This window comes from Micropterus dolomieu, linkage group LG05 (assembly GCF_021292245.1).
Source record: "Micropterus dolomieu isolate WLL.071019.BEF.003 ecotype Adirondacks linkage group LG05, ASM2129224v1, whole genome shotgun sequence".
Classification (NCBI taxonomy): Eukaryota; Metazoa; Chordata; class Actinopteri; order Centrarchiformes; family Centrarchidae; genus Micropterus; species Micropterus dolomieu.
Genome location: NC_060154.1, coordinates 17,312,870 through 17,333,003, shown reverse-complemented (window position 1 = coordinate 17,333,003; position 20,134 = coordinate 17,312,870). Strand labels below are relative to the sequence as shown.

At 42.3% G+C, this 20,134-nt stretch overlaps 2 protein-coding genes across 3 annotated transcripts in view; both read right to left on the bottom strand.

Annotated features, from left to right (window-relative positions):
- Nucleotides 1-20,134, bottom strand: part of faf1 (Fas (TNFRSF6) associated factor 1) — a 1,021,784-nt gene that overhangs the window by 877,528 nt on the left and 124,122 nt on the right. The gene's annotated exons all lie outside the window — the stretch shown is intronic.
- s1pr4 (sphingosine-1-phosphate receptor 4) lies at nucleotides 4,040-19,666 on the bottom strand. Of its 2 annotated transcripts, XM_046048865.1 has the most exons (3): nucleotides 19,539-19,666; nucleotides 6,540-6,603; nucleotides 4,040-5,859 (listed from the first exon to the last, which is right to left on the bottom strand). In XM_046048865.1, the coding sequence occupies exon 3, from the start codon at nucleotides 5,701-5,703 to the stop codon at nucleotides 4,459-4,461; it is 1,245 nt and encodes a 414-aa protein (XP_045904821.1). In that variant the 5' UTR covers nucleotides 5,704-5,859; nucleotides 6,540-6,603; nucleotides 19,539-19,666; the 3' UTR covers nucleotides 4,040-4,458. The 2 variants fall into 2 exon arrangements, with proteins under 2 accessions (XP_045904821.1, XP_045904822.1); XM_046048866.1 differs by lacking the exons at nucleotides 6,540-6,603; nucleotides 19,539-19,666 and adding an exon at nucleotides 10,310-10,329.

Here is a 20,134-nt window from a genome sequence, read left to right as displayed (position 1 = left end):
GGTTTGAAAGAGGTGTCAAGGAAGCCATCTACACCAGGGTTGAGAAGCCGTCATTGAACAGGGGAGGGGGTCTACGCCACCACTTATCCCCCACTTACAATGCTGTCCTTTCATCACTTCCCAGGAAACTCAACAAACGTAACCTATTGGCCTCAGGTGAAGATACCAACGATGGTCGTTCAGTCTTGGCCACAGGTAGTCTCAACGACTGTAACGACTGTCGTCACAGCAACAAGGAACACTAACGAACCAGCGGCATCGATGACCCGGGATAACGACCCCACTGAGGTTAAATAGCTGAGTTTCCCTGCCAGTCAGTCAGAACTGAAGAAGTCCTTTGGATGAGGGACGAAACGTCTTCCAGTATCTTCAACCAAGTCCAGTTGCCCTTCATTTTAACCCTCGTTGGATAACTATGACCTGGATGACTGAGAATCTTCATAGACAGATACACCCCTTCAAGTTTTCATGGGTTGTGTTTCTCAGAAGAGGATTTGGATGGAGTATGCCTTTAAAGTTATTGCTTTGTCTGTCAGTGATGTCTGTTGTAAAGCTGTCAGTCCTGTATCTCAGGAATTAAGCTAGAAAAATGTCATTATAACTTGTGGGAATGATGTCCATAAATACAAAAAATTAGACCCAGGATAAAAAGTGGAATTTCCCTTTAGTAAATAAAAATACTTAAAACTGATTTCAGTTTTTGCAAGATGAGAACAAAATCATGACTTATTCATGATGAAAGTGAAGTTTTCTTTCTTTTCTTTTTTCAGGCTGTTAGGTTACATTCAGTTTTTGTGCAGCACACGTGCCATCAAGTTGTCGACAGTGCTGATGGTAACGTATCACCCCCCCCATCCTCCCACCCCCCCGTGTAGCTTCTCTGTTCCTCATCCACCCATTCCCCTTCTGCTCAGACAGTACATCATTAGCTGTCTGCTGAACACCTGGAGGCAAAGCCAGTGAGGTAATTATTGAGGGCATAGCCACGTCTGCACGCAACCATCATTAACCCATCGTACCTCATTTAGAGCAGAGAAAAGGCCTTGTTGTTGTAAGGGGAGAAGGAGAAGGAGAGCAGCGTAGATTGGTGATCAACCCTTGACATGTCAAATATGATACAAGAAATGTCTCTGAGCCAAGAGCTAATAAAGCCAGGAATTTGCTGTTGCTTTTTCATCAGGCACCGGACCTGGAGCTGTGCCAGGACAAAGGATGAGGGAGGCTTATCCCCTACTTTTAACCGTAAAGATGCAGGAATTCATGAGAGAGGAGCTCACACAAACACACACAACCAGCAATGACTTGTTGCTTCCCCAGCCACAAAAAAACAGGAAAAGATTTTTGAGGAGAGCCGGCCTCAGAAAATCCTTACTTCTAAGAAACCTCATAAACCACTGTAGGGTATGTTTGTTTCGGGCATGTTTCTGTTATGAGTGTGTGCACACGCATCTACAGAACTTGTGTGGGCCTCTAGCTTATGCATATACATTTGCAATTGAGTGAGGATTTATATGCACTCAATATCAAGTTACTTCACTGTCATATGCACATGATGAATAATAAATATATGAATGTTTGTTTGTGTTTTCTGTATTTGAATGTGCGCTTTCCTGCTGTTACGGCACTGCACAATCATGTCAGCCGCTGCGTGGGCGGCCGTTTCAGGTAAAAGGATGGAAGCAAAGTTTCTTCCTTTCTCACCTCAACGCCTCATTTCCTTCTTCCAGCCGTCACTGACGAACCTGTGCAGCTCACACGCACCATGAGGGGGAATGTCTGCGTGACAGGCTGCCAGGATAATGGAAATCTCTGAAATCATTATTAATAAGCAGGTGAATAGTATTAGTTAGGATAACTTGACATTTTTTGGATTATTATTTTAGCTGTTCATATGTTTGCACAAAACAAGATCAAGCTGAATGTTGTTAGTAACTGCTGAACACGTTAATCTTATTGCTCTATGCTTGCATATTTATAGTCCCATCTATTTTCCAGATTAGATTCTGTTCCACACTTTTATTGCTCCAGTGTATTTTCTTCTTTCATTGTTCTTCATAAAATACTGAAACATGATAACAAAGATAAGAAACACTGAGAGCATGGCTCTCACTAAACCTATGTGGAATATATTGTGTAATCAGTTTTGTCTTTGTTAAAATGACAAAGGAAAGAGCTGATTACAGTATACTACCTAGAACAGTAGTGAATAAGTACTCATTAGACAATGGACAGAAAATCCCAGTATCATGTTTGAGCTTTTAACAACCCCTCAATGAGAAAATACACTTCCTGGGGAGACTAATGGAACAGAGGTGAATTTGGGAATTCAGCACTACATTCTACTGGGACACTTTAAGGCATTTAGGACAATATTCTGTAAATTCTGGCTGAGAAAAAAGGATTTAGGATATTTCACCATCTTCTCACCTTGCTTAATCTCTTAATCGTCAGCATGAGTTTGTGAACACGCACACACACACACACACACACACACACACACACACACACACACACACAACAACAACAATAACCACACAGACTCTTATCAGCAGATTGATCTGTCAATAGTAATTTGTAGTAATCAATCAAACATAACCTGTAATGCATCATTTTTCAGGATGTCCACTGACACATAATTATTTTAATGGTTTTCCAATGGGTTCAAGTTTCACACTAACATTAAAAAAAACTTTTGATCTTAATGATTGCTGACGTAAAAACATACAAAATGGAACAAAACAGGCCTCTTGACATATATTCTTCATTCATTGAACAGATTTCCAGCTGCCCTGGGTCATGCTACATGAACACACTATTTTAAGTCCAGTCTTAGTTTTTTTAGATTTGAGAGACGTGTTTTTAGTGTTCTTGCCTGTGCACTTCTCACTGGTTTGAAGTGGGTGGGGTTTAGTTGGGAAAAGGTGATGCCATGTACTTTGAACCAATCACCATTTAGCAACATTTGAATCACAATCTGATGACAGTTGGGGTTAGGGTTAGTTTCCAGGTAACTGCCAAACAAATCTTAAAACACTCCACCTTGCAACAAATTAGCTGAGAGTTCGAGTGTTAAAAGCTAAAATAATCCATCCATCCATCTTCATCCGCTTGTAATAAATAATACCAATGGATATTTTTTATGAACTTTAACTAGTTGTTGTTTAATTAGTAAATATTTAATGTTACAGAGAAACAAGCCTTTAAAATGATAACAGTTATTCCTTTAAGATATGATGTGATAACTGTGCTACATCAATTGTGAGAATAGATACTTAATACACTAAAAAGTAAAACAAACACATTATTCTGTGTAAACTTTCAACCTTTAAATAGCATACAGTACTGACCTACCGATTCATTGCAGTTAAAATTAAGAGTGAAAATGCACACATTGCATATCTCTGCCTTTGCAGATTGACAAAGTTGTCAAATGTTTTGTTTTGTGAAAACACAATCTCACGTCAAGACAAAACAAGTTCTCCAAGTATAGTGGAAGTACAGTATAGCCTGCATAACTTACAGGTGCATTCTATCTGCTAAACCTAATCCATCTACCCTGCCAGGCTGTCATAATGAATTTATCAATTAGCCCGGGCTGTGTGTGCCTTTGGGGCTGCAGTCCCAGGCCTCACCTGAACTTCAATCAGTCATCCTGTCAGAAAAGCAGGGAGGGGAGAGCCGCCTGGAAAAGGCCTTTTGAGGAGTCTGTTTAAGTCTAACAAAGATGACAAGCCTTTAAAACTGAAGATAAGAATATTTTCTCTCATGTACAGACACATTAACTGGTGAATGAACAAAGATCTTGTTTTTGGCAGAGTTTTAAATATGTTATTTTAATGTGGTGGGATATGTAAAAAGTTAGATATGGTAAATTTAGAAAAACTATGAAGCATTTGTGAAAATCTAAAGCACTTTGAATCCTCTGATCCATCCACCGAAGCCAGTCAAGGTGTCGATCATGTGTCTCCCTCCAGAGGAGAGCAGAGGTAGTATACCTCCTGAAATCAGCATGCACTCATACATAAAGCAAAATAAACTTTATTTATATATTCATCAGTTGTCTTTAAACATTAAATCATCCTCACACAAAATTTTACAATCCAATGCATTCAATGTATATACATATATTTTCCTTGCGCACATTATACATTTCCATATTAAATCTTATGTAAATAAATTGCATTAATACACGTACATAAACATTTTTTGACTGGGTATTAGGCTACAGTGTAACAACAGATCAAGTGTAAGTGAAAATGAAAGTCTTGTAATGCAAAAGAATACTGCTTTTGTAATATTACTGCAAACTTAAGGATAAATTCATGTTTTCTGACAGTGTGCAATAATCAGTGCCTGCTGAGAAAGCACTGAACAGTCAAACCAAAACTCAGAGAAAACCGTTAGATGTGTATCAGTGCACACAGGTCTTGTTTGCTTGGGAGGGGAGCACTTTGTGGTTTAACCACTTGAAACTGACAGGCAGCTGGTGGTGGAGCTCAGCCTATATTTTTTGGGTCCCCTGCGAGGCTTGTTAGGAGTTGACGGTGGGGAGGCCACGCTCAGATTCCTGATCTTGTTAAAACTGTTCCTCAGACTGTCCCTCCTGCTCTCGGAGGTGCTGCTGGTCTCCTTGGATGTGAATGTGTCTGGGTGACAGAGGCCAGACTTCAGACAGCAGCAGCATAGCAGCTCAGCAATAGCCTTCCTCATCTCACTGCTGCCCAACGCGTAGATGATGGGGTTCAGGCCGGAGTTAAGGACAGCCAGGGAAATGCAAAAGTCAGCGCTGAACAGCAGTGCACACTGGCGTGAGGCACAGAAGAAATCCACCAGCAACAGCAGGAACAGCGGCCCCCAGCAGATCATGAAGACCCCAACTATGGTGATCACAGTTTTAAGCAGAGCCAGGGAGCGCTTGCGACTGCGAAGGGGAGCCAACTGTGCACTCTTGTGTACGTGGCAGTAGATGGCACCATAGAGCACGCCAATAGCCAGGAGGATAAGGAAGAAGATAATAAGGGAGAAAAAGATGTAGGTCTTGGAGTAGAGAGGGAGGAGGGTGGAGCATCCGTCCAGGCTGCACACACAGTTCCAGCCCAGCAAAGGGAGGAAGCCAATTATCAGCGCCAAAGCCCAGCAGAGTGCCACCAAGCCATAGATCCTATAGTAGGTCTTCCTGGCTGACTTCTGGGGCAGTGGTTTCATCATAGTGGTGTAACGCTCCACAGCAATTAGCAACAAACTGAATATGGATGCTGCCAGGGCCACAAACAGCATCCCTTCCCTGAAGAGCCACAGAGCAGGGGTGAGGCGAAACGTCTGGCTGCCAGACAAACAGATGTTGACCACGTAGGCAGCGCCGGTGAGCAGGTCACTCAGCGTGATGTTGGCAATGCAGACATAAACCCAGCGCCGGCTATGGCGGATGCGAGAGATGACGGCCATCAGCACCATGAGATTCTCCAGGATGATGAAAATACTGAAGAAGAGCAAGACGGCCGTGGAGGCACTGATGTGGCCTTGGGTGTTTGAAATGGTCCTGTTCAACAGGCGGCCGGTGTGGTTGTAATGCCGCAGGATCACATGGCTGATCTCAGTGGTGTTAGTGGTGTCATCTGAAATGTTGGTGTTGCTGGGGTAACTGGGTAAGTGGTACAGGTCCGGGCATGAGGAGGAGGAAGTAAGGGAGGAGAAGACACTCATGGCAACAGCTGGGTTGGTCAAGATCAAGGCTGTGTGGTGGTAACAGGCCGGAGCGAGCTGGTACGAGCTGCACGGGAATTAGTGTGGAACTCCTGCGATCAAACAGGCTATCGTCACACTCTAACCACTGGAGCTCTGCCTGTGCACAACACACACCTGAGAAGAAGAAATAAGAATAAGTTCAATACAGCTACTGTATGTGAAAACAAAAACAAATTCCCCTCACTCTCATATCATAACTGTAGTGCATGCTTCCTCAATACAGCGCTTCAATCAATTTAAAAGGCATTATTTAAATGCCCCCCGTGTGCCGCAACACCCCACCTAGCTGTGGTTAACACAGGATGACTGAGCAGCTGCAGAGGGCATTTAAATCACCACGCGAAGGAAATACACACATTGCTTTTTGCAATATTACTAGACAATTCTTTTTTAAAATTCCCAAGCAGCAGTGCTGACTGAATTGCTGCACTATATTATAATAAGTAATTGAAAAATGGGCAAAAACACCTTTTTTATTTCTCCTCTCCTAAAACTCTCTTCGGTGACATCAGTCAAAAGCAATTAATCAAAAATGACTGAAGACACATTAAAGCTTTTCTTCGAAGGTCCATATTGTTTTAAATCAAATCAGAGCAAAAACTTTATAAATGTATTAATTATTTATGAAATTTCTACATGCTGCACCCCAAGAGTTAAATGGAAATTCTAAAATCTGTTCACTCTAAAATTTTAATTATTTTACAATGCATTCTAATTGTATCCTGTCATATCCATTACAGGTATTTATCATAGGTGTAGAGTGAAGTGAATGATGTGCAGTGGAGAGTACTCACCCTGGCTGCTGGAGGTGATGCTGAGTGTGTGACAAGACAGCGTAGTTGCCGCTGACTACAGATACTTTTGCAGTGCATTTTTGATGGGGAAGTAAGCCAAAAAAGGTTAGTAGTCACACACCACACCCAAAAAACAACACACACACACACACACACACACACACACACACACACACACACAAACATACACACACACTCGATATGCAACAGACAGATTGCAGTCACTTTTGTTCCATCACCTTGTAAAGTGGCAAAACAACAGTGTGAATTTCCCAGCTGCCTACAATTTTAAAATTTCACAGTCGAAGAAATCAAAATTGTTCGACAAATATCTTCCATCTATTTCACAAAATCAACATTAATCTGACTGACATTCAACAATTTTCCACCACTTAACTCTTGATTCAAGATCATGCTGTTTTCCCAGGACATCATGTAGATTTTACTACAACAACACATGTGAGTTAAGCTGCCCTAAGATAACGTATACGGGAAAGGCTCTTTCAAAACACGTGCCACTATAAGCTAGTTGTAAATGTTTGGTAACATGGCTCAATACTTTTAAGGATATGGCGCAAGAATCTCACTTGCACTGACAAGACCATGGCACTTAGCCAAAGCATTCTTACAAAAGCATCAAATTTAAATTTATTTTGCTCAATATTTCTCAGAAAGTACAAGAGAAAAACAGGAACTCCCAATCAGATGGAAATGTGCCCCTCCCTGCAGGTTTGAGGGTTTCATGCATCTCCTCGCACAGCTGTGGTAGACAAGCCACAGTCACACTCTTCACTTCATGCTGTTATTGTCACTATGCATGGTACTTGACAAACCTCTAACCATGTACCAGCAGACCCTAACCACATGCCATAAGACAGGCAGTGGCACTGAGACCATGACCACTTTCAAGTCAACCATAAGCACATAATATACTGAGAACCAGCATTTGAGGCATCTTGCAAGAGCCAAAAAGTGATGCCAGACCCCCAAATCAAGAAACCACTTTTTGAATATGAGCAAAACCAGAACTCGTGGCTGAACACATTTGCCATTCGGAGTGGAGTTTTCAAAGAGCTATGATTGTATAGTTCAAGTTTTCAGCGAAGTGGGCTCTAATTGTATCAGTGCACTATAATTACCATTCATCAAAATGTTTCAAAAGCATGCAAAATGAGGTCAAATGAAACCTTTGAGGAAATATAACTATAATCAAGCAAATGTCCCAAATGTTTCTCTAAGAAAACATTGTTTTCTATGTTCATAGAAAATGTTATTTCTCTAGAAAAAAAAAATTGCAAGTGGGTGTTATCTGTCATCTTCCATCTATGTCCATCACAAATATGTTTATGTGGCTTTACGCAACAGTTCTCCCGTTTACATGGGTTTTCCATTCAAGAGCAAGAGAGCACATGTAAAGACAGAAACAATACAAATGTGATGGAGCTTTGACAAACTTGACCTACATAGTGGGTCAGCTGTCACAGTACTGAGACATGAAATTTGTGGGCCTTCCCCTTGAAATCAAAGTAGCTAATTTCTAACACAACTTCTCCTTTTCCATCCTGAGAATACAATAATAATCAATAAACCATAAAGCAAAAAACTGATATATGATAGATATTCTTCTGAATCTATTGATACTGTGGTGAGCCTGTAATTATAAATCAAATGAGGACAGTTTAAAAAAAACTAAACAAAACAAGCTATCGCAACTTGAGGTGTTGACAACACCCACAACTGTTGAAAAACGCCCTTACTCTGAAAATATAACATCAAACAGGTCTGAAACCTCAAAGTGCGTATTCTAAACCACAAGTGTGTGGAAGTGTGTGTATGTGTGTGTGTTTTTTCTAACTGATAAGCTGAACCAGCCCTGTAGTCTTTTACTGGCTCTAAACAAGTCAGTGCTTGTCCCTTATAGTCAGACTTGTGATATTATTGTTTATCCAATGATATCCACCAAACTACTCCCACCACTGTGTTTTTTTTGTGTTTATCCTGTTGAAATTTGCAGGGGGGTGAAACCTATGCACAGTGGAAAAGCATGCAGACTGGCTGCCGATCTATCACACCTACAGGCATTTACAGTTTCCATTTTACCTGCACAGCGTGTATTTGGACTGTGGGGTGAAACCAACATGAAATCCAGAGTTTTCTCTAGGTTTTGATGATTCGCAGGCATTTCAACAGTGCAGCTGATCCTTCGGCGTATGGAGAGTTTCCTTCTAGCTGTAATCATACGCGTAGGAGCCATTATACATGAGGGGGACATGTCCCCCCCACATTTCAAAATCTGTTTGCTCAAGGCAGGTGCAGCAAAATGCCTCAATATTACGTTTATTTTTTGTACCTGAAGACAGCAGTGGGGACGCCTGCTGCAGGATAGGGTAGTGACTTAATTGTTACAAGTAAAGTAATTTTGCAAAAGAAATAGACCTAAATAAAATTTAAAAAGTAATTGACACCTTTTCACGTTCCTTTTTTTAAAACGGTAGCCTACTTGTACTCTTTACTCCAGTATTTTATGTGGGCCAGTAATCTACTTTTAATGTCGCTCCATTTTCCATTCATACCTTCATAACTTTACCAGTCTGTAATCTGCAATAGGCTTCGTTAACAGAATGAGCTGTCAGCCAGGCTGTGTGCGCGCAGTTACGCAGGTCCCCTTTGTGGTACAGAGATGGGCGCTTATCACAGATATGAATGAGCTGGGCAGATGTAAACATTTAGAAAATCAGGCAAATACCTTTTCAGTTTAAGGCTTTATTGTTCTACTGAAACAATTGAAATCCAGTGAGCGCACACCATGGCACTGGTGGCTGTGTTGGAAAGCACCCTGCGTCGCTCTTTAACACGCCGGACGGCACCTACTTTCACTTTCCATTAACGGCCAATTAAAAGCGTAGGCTATTTATTCTCTGCAGAGAAAACGTAAACTTCACACTGTAACATCTAAGTCTCACAATCACTAGATTGATTCTGATATATTAACAGTTCCCTGTTGTCGAAAAGCGCATAGCTTTCTTTTGATGGATATTAGCCTGGTTTTTTGTTGTTGTTGTTGTTTTTACATTGGTTACTGTTTAATAGCGATGTGAGTCGATAAACAGAATGTTGCCGGTGAAACTAATCTTGGCTTTCACTCAGCAGCTACTAGCTGTTATATATTCAGGAAACAATAATTTTTGAGATGCACAGATAGAGAGAATATGGTGGATAAAACAGTACTGTTCGGCTTTATGCGTGACTGACAGCTTCCTCTGTAAGTAGGTTTACCCTGTTTCAACAAAGAGCTGCTCCGTGTTAACTGAGGCTTTGCTTATTGGCACTCGATGTGTTTTGTCTAGATCTATTTGTCTTTCTTTGTACATTGACAATACTGTAATCTATCCTTCTTCACAGGTTAAATGTTTGGGTGTCATCATGGATAGCACACTATCCTTTGAAGCTTCTCTGCCCCTTTCTTTTAAATAATAATACTGCAGTTCTTATTCATACACTGGTCACTTCATGTATAGACTACTGTAATGCTCTTTTCACAGGTGTTCCCTCCAAATTGCTACATAAGCTTCAGTTAGTTCAGAATTCTGCAGCTTGTGTTCTTTCTAGAACTCCTTATACTGAGCACATTTCTCCAGTTCTTCAGCAATTGCACTGGCTTCCAGTAAAGTATAGAGTTGAATTTAAGATCCTGCTACTTACTTATAAGGCACTTCACAATCTTGCACCCCAATACCTTACACAACTTCTCCATGTTTACACCCCTTTACCTGCTCTCAGATCTTCATCTTCAATTTCTCTTGTGGTACCTCGGATTCGACTAAATACCACGGGTGCCAGATCTTTTAGTTATGCTGCCCTCTGCCTATGGAACTCTCTTCCACTAGATGTTTGCAATAGCGACTGCTTGTTGACTTTTAAAACGCGTCTTAAGACACATCTTATATACAAGCTTTTTTATAACATGTTGTACTGAGTTTTTAATGCATTTTATCTGTATGCGGCTTGTTTGTTGTGTGTATTGTTTTATGCAGTGATCTGTATATTGTTTGTGAGGTGACCTTGGGTGTTATGAAAGGCACCATTAAATAAAATGCATTATTATTATTATTATTATTATTACTTCCACAATAATTCTTTGCATTATAAAGATTATTTAGATGCTTTAGGAATAATCAGATTGTATTGGCTGCCTGTGCAACTTCAAAGCAAGAGGTTTGGTTGGCTACATGTACATAATAAAAGAGACAGGCAACAATAGTAGGCTAGGCAGCAAACCTGATATTTTAAAGTGATCTTATCAATACCTTCATGGAGATTTAAAAAGGAAAATAATTATTAAACAGAAATAGCTAAAGATAATCAACCACTAAAGCAAATTGCATTCCCTAGAAATACCCGTGTTGTTTCGAACCTGATGAACAGCAGATAAAATATATTATTATACTTTTTTATACATGAGTAGGTTTTTTTTACTTTTTATGGGAGTAATTGTACTTTTTCTTGAGTAAAGATTTTGAGTACTCTACCTGCAACTGGCCAGCGGCACCAGTACTAGCGCTGACATGGTGAACATGAGACAACAGAGATGAGGTCAATAGCAGAACAGAGTCAAAGCAGCAGTTTATGGTAAGATTGATGATGACATGGCTCATTTAGTTATCTACTCAAGGGCTCAGCTGAAGTGATTATTTTATTTTAGGAGTGTTAGAGGGATGTTTCTAGTTTTGAAAATGTATTTTAATGGCTCATTTAGTTATGTGCTCTACTTGCATAAAATTCTCAAGAATGCAAGAATAAATGTCTCTAAAGACCCAGAGGCCCTGACAAATGCTTTGTCTGGAGAGTGGGTTGACCGGGGACAAACTCCTGGGCCATTTTTTTGCCTCTGTCTGTGACCATCCTTGGCCTTAAAAACTTGTGCCATGAGGTGTGTATGTGTCTCTGCTACGTGTCCATAAACAATTTAAAAGTTGTCAAAATATTCACACAGAGACGAGCATCCTGCAGTATTTTAAGAGGAAGAGGACAGAGGTCACAGGAGCAGAAGTAGAAAAAACTGAGGTGGAAAAGCTTGTAAGTTGTATGGATAACTACTAGACATAGTAAATTCTAACACTCACATAGTAAAAAGACTTTGTTTGGTGGGCGATATGTCATCAGTTTGCACTGAAGACAGTTCTGTGTCCACAAACATTTGTTGCAGGGAGAGTCAGGGCCTAGTGAGACACAGGAAATATCACAGACAGCTACATCAGGTGTAACATTAGGATAATTAAATACATTTATACTGTGGCTAACTACATTAACTAGCAGCTGGTCCATGGTTTTTATGGTATGTGGTTGGTTTTGTTCTTTTGTTCTTCGAGTTTTCATAATCTCCCCTGTCCTGTCTGTTCTCCATCTTCTGTCACTACAAAGACCCTCTTTCAGCCACACTAATAAGTACATTCTGTTTTCAAAAGACATTAGAAATGAGCATTTAAGTGCTTTATTTAAAAAAAAAAATTGGGGGGCATGCCCCTGAACCCCCCTAGCATTTCAGCGTCCCCCACAGGTTCAAAGTTATGGAATTCCGAAAGTGCCAGAAGAATCAATAAAGAATAAATGAATTAAAGAATAAATACATACATTTGCTTTTGCCTTTTCCTTACAAAACCTATTGTCATTGCCATTCCCTTAAGAGACTTATTGTCATTGCCTTTCCTTTGCGAGCCCAACCTGTCAATCAATGTGTTTTGGCCCGCCCACTAAGTCAAGTCTGAGCAGCCGATGACTGATACCTTTGTGTCGATATGCTGCACACACATAGTGTCCGTGACATCACCTGTTAATTTCTCAACAGCTGTTTTGAAGGAGCTGAGGTTCCTGATTTCTGAAACCAAGCACCTATAGCTACCAAGCTAATATGCTACCCTGCATTGCTAGCATGGAGGAAGCTAATCGGCTAAACCCCCCCCGCCAGAGGCAAGTCGACGTTGGTGGTTGGTAGCCGGTGGCTGTATCATTACCAGCTTGACGTTACACTCGAGGTAAGTTAACCTGAAACTACTTAACAAAACCTGAAACAATTTATCTGTTATTGACATTTTACTACACAAGATTAAAAATGTATATAATACACGTCAAATGAACAATCTGAAGTAAATCAATGAACCTGAATTTAGATTTTTGCATGGGCTAACTATAGTTACGAGTCGTTTATTTGGATGTCACTTGATTATAATGTTACTTGTCACAATGTTAATAAGCTAGTGCTAGATTACATATGATGGTAGCTATTTAGCTTGCAAACAATTAGACATAACTGTTAACTTTTATTGTCTAACAGCTTAACGTTACGTTAAAGATTGTAATTCCCCACACGCTAGTTTTGACTTCAGTGATAATAAAATAGTCAACGCTGTGCGAGATTATCGTCTTGAATATGACTGTTGACAGACAAAGGCACTTTCATATTTGTTACAACACATAACAAATATGTCACGGCCACCTTTGAAGCCTCCATGATGTCAGCTACACACAGCTTAAACTGCTAAATACTTGTCTTGGCTACTTGACATATGACAGCTGATTTTCCATGGTCTGTCTTTAAAGGACAAAACACAAAGATATTTAAATTGTCACACATTTTGAGGTTTTGCTTCTTTGTTCCATTTTCTCCAATATGTGACATAATCAGAATCATCTTTATTGCCAGGTATGTGTACACATACGAGGAATTTGACTCTGGATTGTACATTGCTCACGATGTGCTTACTCATACAAAAATACAAAATCACAATAATGACAATAAAATAAAGTCAGACACAGACTTCAGTGTAGACAACACAAATATACACACTATGAACAAAAACAATATAGACATATTGACAAATAGGGCAGTGAGCAGAGTGCAAAGGATGCAGGACTATGTACGGAGGTGAATGTGATATACTGGTACATATACATGCATACATGTACATATGTACACAGTGCAATGAAGCATAGTGCAAAGGATGCTGGAATAAATAAGTATAAGTATTTTGTGCAGGAGTAATGAGGTAGGTGGATTTGGTATACAGTATCTATAATATGACAATATAACAGTATGAACAGCACTGAAATAGAGAATGGTGAATAAATAATAACACCGTGAGTCAGAAATCAGCTGTTCATCAGAGTGATGGCTTGTGGGAAGAAACTGTTCCTAAGTCTGTTCGTTTTGGCGTACAGTGCTCTGTAGCACCTACCAGAGGGGAGAAGCTGGAACAGATTGTGTCTGGGGTGAGATGGATCTGTAGTGATGTTTCCTGCCCGTTTCCTGACTCTGGAAAAGTATAGGTCCTGAATGGATGGCAGGTTAGCACCGATGATCTTTTCTGCAGTCCTGACTGTCTGTTGTAGTCTGTCCCTGTCCTTTTTGGTGACAGATCCGAACCAGACAGTGATGGACATGCAGAGGACAGACTGGATGATAGCTGTGTAAAAGTGGATCAGCAGGTCCTTAGGCAGGTTGAGCCTCCTGAGCTGGCGCAGGAAGTACATCCTCTGCTGGGCCTTCTTGATGATGGTGTCCTTGTTGGGCTCCCACTTTATGTCCTGGGAAATAGTGGATCCCAGAAACCTAAAGGATTCCACAGCAGACACAGGGCTGTTGAGTATGGTGATGGGGGCAGAATGGGGGGGCTCCTCCTGAAGTCCACGATCATCTCCACAGTTTTGTGCTTGTTAAGCTCCAGTTTGTTCTGACCGCACCAGAGAGCCAGCTGATCAACCTCCCGTCTGTAGGCCAACTCATCACCGTCCTGGATGAGGCCGATGACTGTTGTGTCATCAGCAAACTTCAGGGGTTTGACAGATGGGTCTCCTGAGGTGCAGTCGTTGGTGCAGAGGGAGAAGCACACACTCCTGGGGGGCGCCAGTGCTAATAGTCCGGGTGCTGGATGTGATATTCCCCAGTCTCACCTGCTGACTCCTGTTAGTCTGGACGTTTGTGATCCACTGACAGGTGGAGTCTGGCACAGTGAGCTGGGTGAGTTTGGTGCTGAGGATGTCCGGGATGATGGTGTTGAACGCCGAGCTGAAGTCCATGAACAGGATCCTTGTATATGTTCCTGGAGAGTCAAGCTGTTACAGGATGTGATGCAGTCCCAAGTTGACTACGTCATCCACTGACCTGTTAGCCCTGTAAGCAAACTGCAGGGAGTCCAGCAAGGGGCATGTAATGTCCTTCAGGTGGGCCAACACCAATAGTCATTTAGTCCAGAGATGGAGGGTTTTTTGGGGACCGAAATGATTGTGGAGTGTTTGAAGCAGGAGGGAACTTCACACTGCTCCAGTGATCTGTTGAAGATCTGTTTGAAGATGGGGGCCAGCTGGTCTGCACAGATTTTCAGGCAGGATGGAGACACACCGTTGGGGCCAGGAGCCTTTCTGATCTTCTGCCTTTGGAAGAAGTGGCTCAAGTCCTCTTCACAGATCTTGAGAGCAGGTGAGGTGTCAGAGAGGGGGGGTGGCATTGTGTCAGAGGGGGAAGGTGACTGTTTGAAGATGGTTATCCAACGAAGGTTAAAAATCAGGACATAGGCCGAGCTATGCGAGAGAAATTTCCTGCTCCAGTGGGAGCAATGCATACTTTAACGCTTTCCATAAAACCAGAAGAACCGGTGTCTTTCTGAGCAGATGTAAGAAAGAGTGGACAGATACTGCAGGAGCACATCCAGGCTCTAGTGAATTGCAGACTACGCTGTTTAGAAATGCAGTAATGACAGGGATCCCACAGCAGGTAAAATAAGCCATGGAAGGAAATCCAGATATTCCTGGGTGTTCCACCGCACAGTGGGGAAAAACACCTGATACATCACTTGAAAAGACACCAGGTTCCAAATTATTATGCAAATTGGAATTAAGTGTCATAAACATTAAATATTTTGTTTTTAAATCAAACTCATGGATGGTATTGTCTCCGGGCTCTTTGGATCACTGAAATCAATCTCAGACACCTGTAACAATTAGTTTGCCAGGTGAGCCCAATGAAAGGAAAACTACTAAAGAAGGATGTTCCACATTATTAAGCAGGCCACAGGTTTCAAGCAATATGGGAAAGAAAAATGATCTCTCTGCTGCAGAAAAGCGTCAAATAGTGCAATGCCTTAGCCAAGGTATGAAAACATTAGATATTTCATGAAAACTTAAGTGTGACCATCGTACTGTGAAGAGATTTGTGGCTGATTCAGAAGACAGACGGGTTCGTGCAGATAAAGGCATAATGAGGAAGGTTACTGCCTGGCAAATTAATTGGATTAAGAGAGCAGCTGCTAAAATGCCATTACAAAGCAGCAAACAGGTATTTGAAGCTGCTGGTGCCTCTGGAGTCCCACGAACCTCAAGGTGTAGGATCCTCCAGAGGCTTGCAGTTGTGCATAAACCCACTATTCGGCCACCCCTAACCAATACTCACAAGCAGAAACAGTTGCAGTGGGCCCAGAAATACATGAAGACTGATTTTCAAACAGTCTTATTTACTGATGAGTGCCGTGCAACCCTGGATGCCCCAGATGGATGGAGTAGTGGAAGGCCACCAAGTCCCAATAAGGCTGCGACGCCAGCAAGGAGGTGGCGGAGTCATGTTTTGGGCCAGAATCATGGGCAAAGAGCTGGTAGGCCCCTTTAAGGTCCCTGAAGGTGTGAAAATGACCTCGGCAAAGTATATAGAGTTTCTGACAAAATCATATTCATGCATGACAATGCACCATCTCATGCTGCAAAAAAAATACCTCTGTGTCATTGGCTGTATGGGCATAAAAGGAGAGAAACTCATGGTGTGGCCCCCATCCTCACCTGACCTCAACCCTATTGAGAACCTTTGGAGCATCCTTAAGCAAAAGATATATGAGGGTGGGAGGCAGTTTGCATCAAAACAGCAGCTCTGGGAGGCTATTCTGACATCCTGCAAAGAAATTCAAGAAGAAACTCTCCATAAACTCACAAGTTCAATGGATGCAAGAATTGTGAAGGTGATATCAAAGAAGGGATCCTATATTAACATGTAACTTGCCCTGTTAAGATGTGTTTGATTTAAATCGCTTTTGATTTCAGTAAATGATCTCCTTATGCTGAAAATTCAACAAATGACCATTTTCAGTTCTTTGCAACCTATAAAATGTTTTCAAACTCTGCTTCCATAATAATATGGAACAGTGCATTTTCAGTTTTTTATTTTTGAAAAAAGATTTTTTCATTGGGTGGTTTGTTCAATGAAATTCGACTTATACCCTAAAAGTTGGTGACTTGAAAATTATACTGACTGTCATTTGCATCGACTATGTAGGAAAATCAGTGTAAAATATCATTTGTATAATAATTTGGAACACGGTGGATACAGAGATAAGAAAGCTGAACAAAAAGGTGACTTAGATTCTCCTTAGGTACAGCTATTAAAGTTACAACTGGAGGAAGCTAGAAATAAGGCATATGAGGCAAAGAAAGGAGGCAGAAAGTCTGCAACTCAGATGGTTCAACAGTAGCAGCCACCCATCAGGGGTGCACCCACTCCTGACCTATATCCCACACCACCGTGGGTCCCGACTCACCCTCCTTATCATGGGGGACCTGGGGGGCAACATGGAGGCTTCAGGGGTCGGGGAAGGGGTCGCGGAGGATTCAGGGGATATCTACCAAACAATGGCTGCTTTAATTGTGGTGATCTAAATCACTAGAAGAACATGTGTCCATATGGGGCAATGCCAGGACAAAGGGGTCAGATAGCTCTCCCTAGAGATGGATATGGGCCACGTTTTCAAGGTCCACCACCTCAACCACCTCAGAGCATCAGGTGCCATATGCAACAGCAGCAACCCTCAAGTGGACTGGGCTGAGCACGGGGAACAGTACTGAAGAGGCCTGAGAACCCCACAGAAGGTCTGGCAGACCCCTACCTGCATATGAGGGTAAATGACGATGAACTGCAATTTATTGTGGACTCAGGGGCACGCTATTCCACCATCAACTGCGATGTGCCTAAATCACAGCTGTCATCCTCAAGAGTGGAATTAGTTGGATTCTCGGGACAACCTGAAAACCTGCCATTCACCAGACCTCTACCTACCAGGGTTGCGGATCAGACTTTTATGCACTCATATATTTCTTCTCCCTTATGCCCAGCAAATCTGATGGGAAGAGATGTGCTTATCAAATGCGGTGCATCCATTTTGTGTGGACCTCAAGGGCTGGTGGTGACTTTTCCTAATGGTTATACTGTGAACTGCTCGATCTCTATAATGCAATCAACTTCTCAGATGTTGCTCTCAGCAGATGTGTCTCCCACAGCTCCAGGAATATGGGCTGACATATATTGAGGCCTACTGACAACTGATCCTGCATGTGCAGGAGGAATACAGCACCTGTATCGAGACTGGCGACCCTGAATCCTAAAGCTACACCCCTACTCCCCTCCTTTGGACCCGCTCCATGTGACCCTTTTCTATGATAGGGACGGGGATGAAATTTATCAGCAGGCATTTTTCAATGAAATCATTGACCTCAAGTGGGATATAAATTCTAGTTGTATCCTGGTGGGAAAAGGCGGGGCTGCGGTTGTTGAACTCACTGAGGAACAGATGACATGGTATAAATTGCAGGGTGAAGCTGTACCCCATATCGCTTTAGCTATAAGTTCAGACCATCAGGCTAAGGATTTGGGCCTTATGTGTAAGCGCTTGGATTCAATATCTGACTGGGTTTTCACCCAGTTATCCTATGTTTTTTATTCTTCATCTGAAAAGGCTTACAAAATCTGTCAGGATGTTTTTTCTCAGCGTTAGTTATCTGGTTAGCCAGGTCTACTAATGCCTCACTAACACAGGTGGAGGTGGAATGTAAACAGCGATCAGGACAAACGAGGAAAACTCCCGCGGTGAATAAAAAGGTTTACAGATTATAAATAATGGCCCTATGTGAGGGCTGCATGATTTTTCCAACACTGTGACATCTGTGCACCAACCTTCGTTTATGTAGAAACAGAGTCCGCCTCCCCTTGTTGTTCCCGTGAGCTCCCTTTCGCAATCCGCGTGGATGAGATTAAATCCCGGTAGGTGAAGTGCGCTGTCCGGGATGTGCTCGGTGAGCCAGGATTCGGTGAAACTGAGGGCGGCAGATCTGCAGAAGTCCGAGTTAGTATTGTTGAGGAGAAGCAGTTTGTCCATTTTGTTGGCTAGAGAGTGGACATTCGCCAGGTGGATTGAAGGGAGCGCAGTGCGAAAACCCCGCTGTCGCACTTTAACCAGTGCATCTGCTTGTTTTCCCCTGCGCCGTTTCCAAAGGATCCCAAACAGAGCTGCTGCTCCTCCAACATATAACTCTGGGAAAGTTTCGGGTTCGTTAAGGAACGGTGTAATAGTATGAAATTTTAAATCTTGTAGGGGGCACTATAGAGCCCTTTTTTCCAAACACATGCCCTTGAACAGTGTCAGACAACAGAACACACACATTGTGATGTTTTGGTAAAGTTTTGTGAGATTTCAAGCATCCTGGCGTCAGAAAACAGTTTTGAGCCAAATCGGATCATCCTGCTAGGAGCAGTATCGCAACAAATAAAACATGTCACATCCTGTTGCCAGTAGGTGGCACATTCACTAAGACTGGATATTGGCATGTAGATGTCTTCAGGGCGTGACGCTTATCAAACGTGAAGTTTGGGGCAGATCTGACCATTTTCAGCCGATTTACACACTGTTTCCTTTTTCATGGCGAATCATCAAAATTGAACTCCACGCCATGCCATGGACACGCAATTTGATCAATCAAAAAAAGCTTAGCAATTTAACATCGCAAGGGTGTTGGCATGGCACAACCCGCATTTGAAGTCGATCTGATCAAATCCCTAGGAGGAGTTTGATAAAATACGGAGGGTGTAAATGGAAAATCCTCGCCCATTCAATCCAAAATGACTTCCTGTTGGGTTTAGGGTATGGCTACAAGATGCTTATTTTTAAGTCTGGACACAATACATATACCTACCAAGTTTGGTGAATGTAGGCCAAAGAGAAAGGCTTTGGTTTTGAAAATTTCTAGGGGGCGCTCTCGAGCCATTTTTGTGCACCCGTGTACAATTGTTGTGGTGGCAGCCCGGCTGACAGTGAGTGTCCTGGCTTCTTCTCCCTTTTTGTCTGTGATTCTGTTTTTTCCCTGGTTTTCTCCATTCTGCCTGCCTCCCTGTGTCTCCTTTCTCTCTCTCTCCCTCTGCTCCTGAGCCCAGCCAACGACCCACACCTGCACCTCTGCCAGCAATCAGCCTCATCTCCAACAGTTCTTCTACCCCGGTTCTCCAGTCAACCCCTGCTTGATCGTCGTTGCTCCTAACCCAGTGCCGCAAGTTCTCTGTAGATACTCACATTTCTCCAGTTCTTGTTTTTTTTTTTTCCCCCTGTGTCTAACCTTGTCTGTTTGTTTCCCTTCCCAGGTTCACTCACCCTCGTCCTCCGTCTTGTCAGCTGGGCTCACCCACCGGTCCTCTCCCCTCGGACTTCCCCCACAGTGTCCTCCCAGCTTTCCCTCGTGCCTCCCCAGTCAGCCTGCCACCACACTCCTCCACCAGCCCCCCGGTTCAGTTCTCC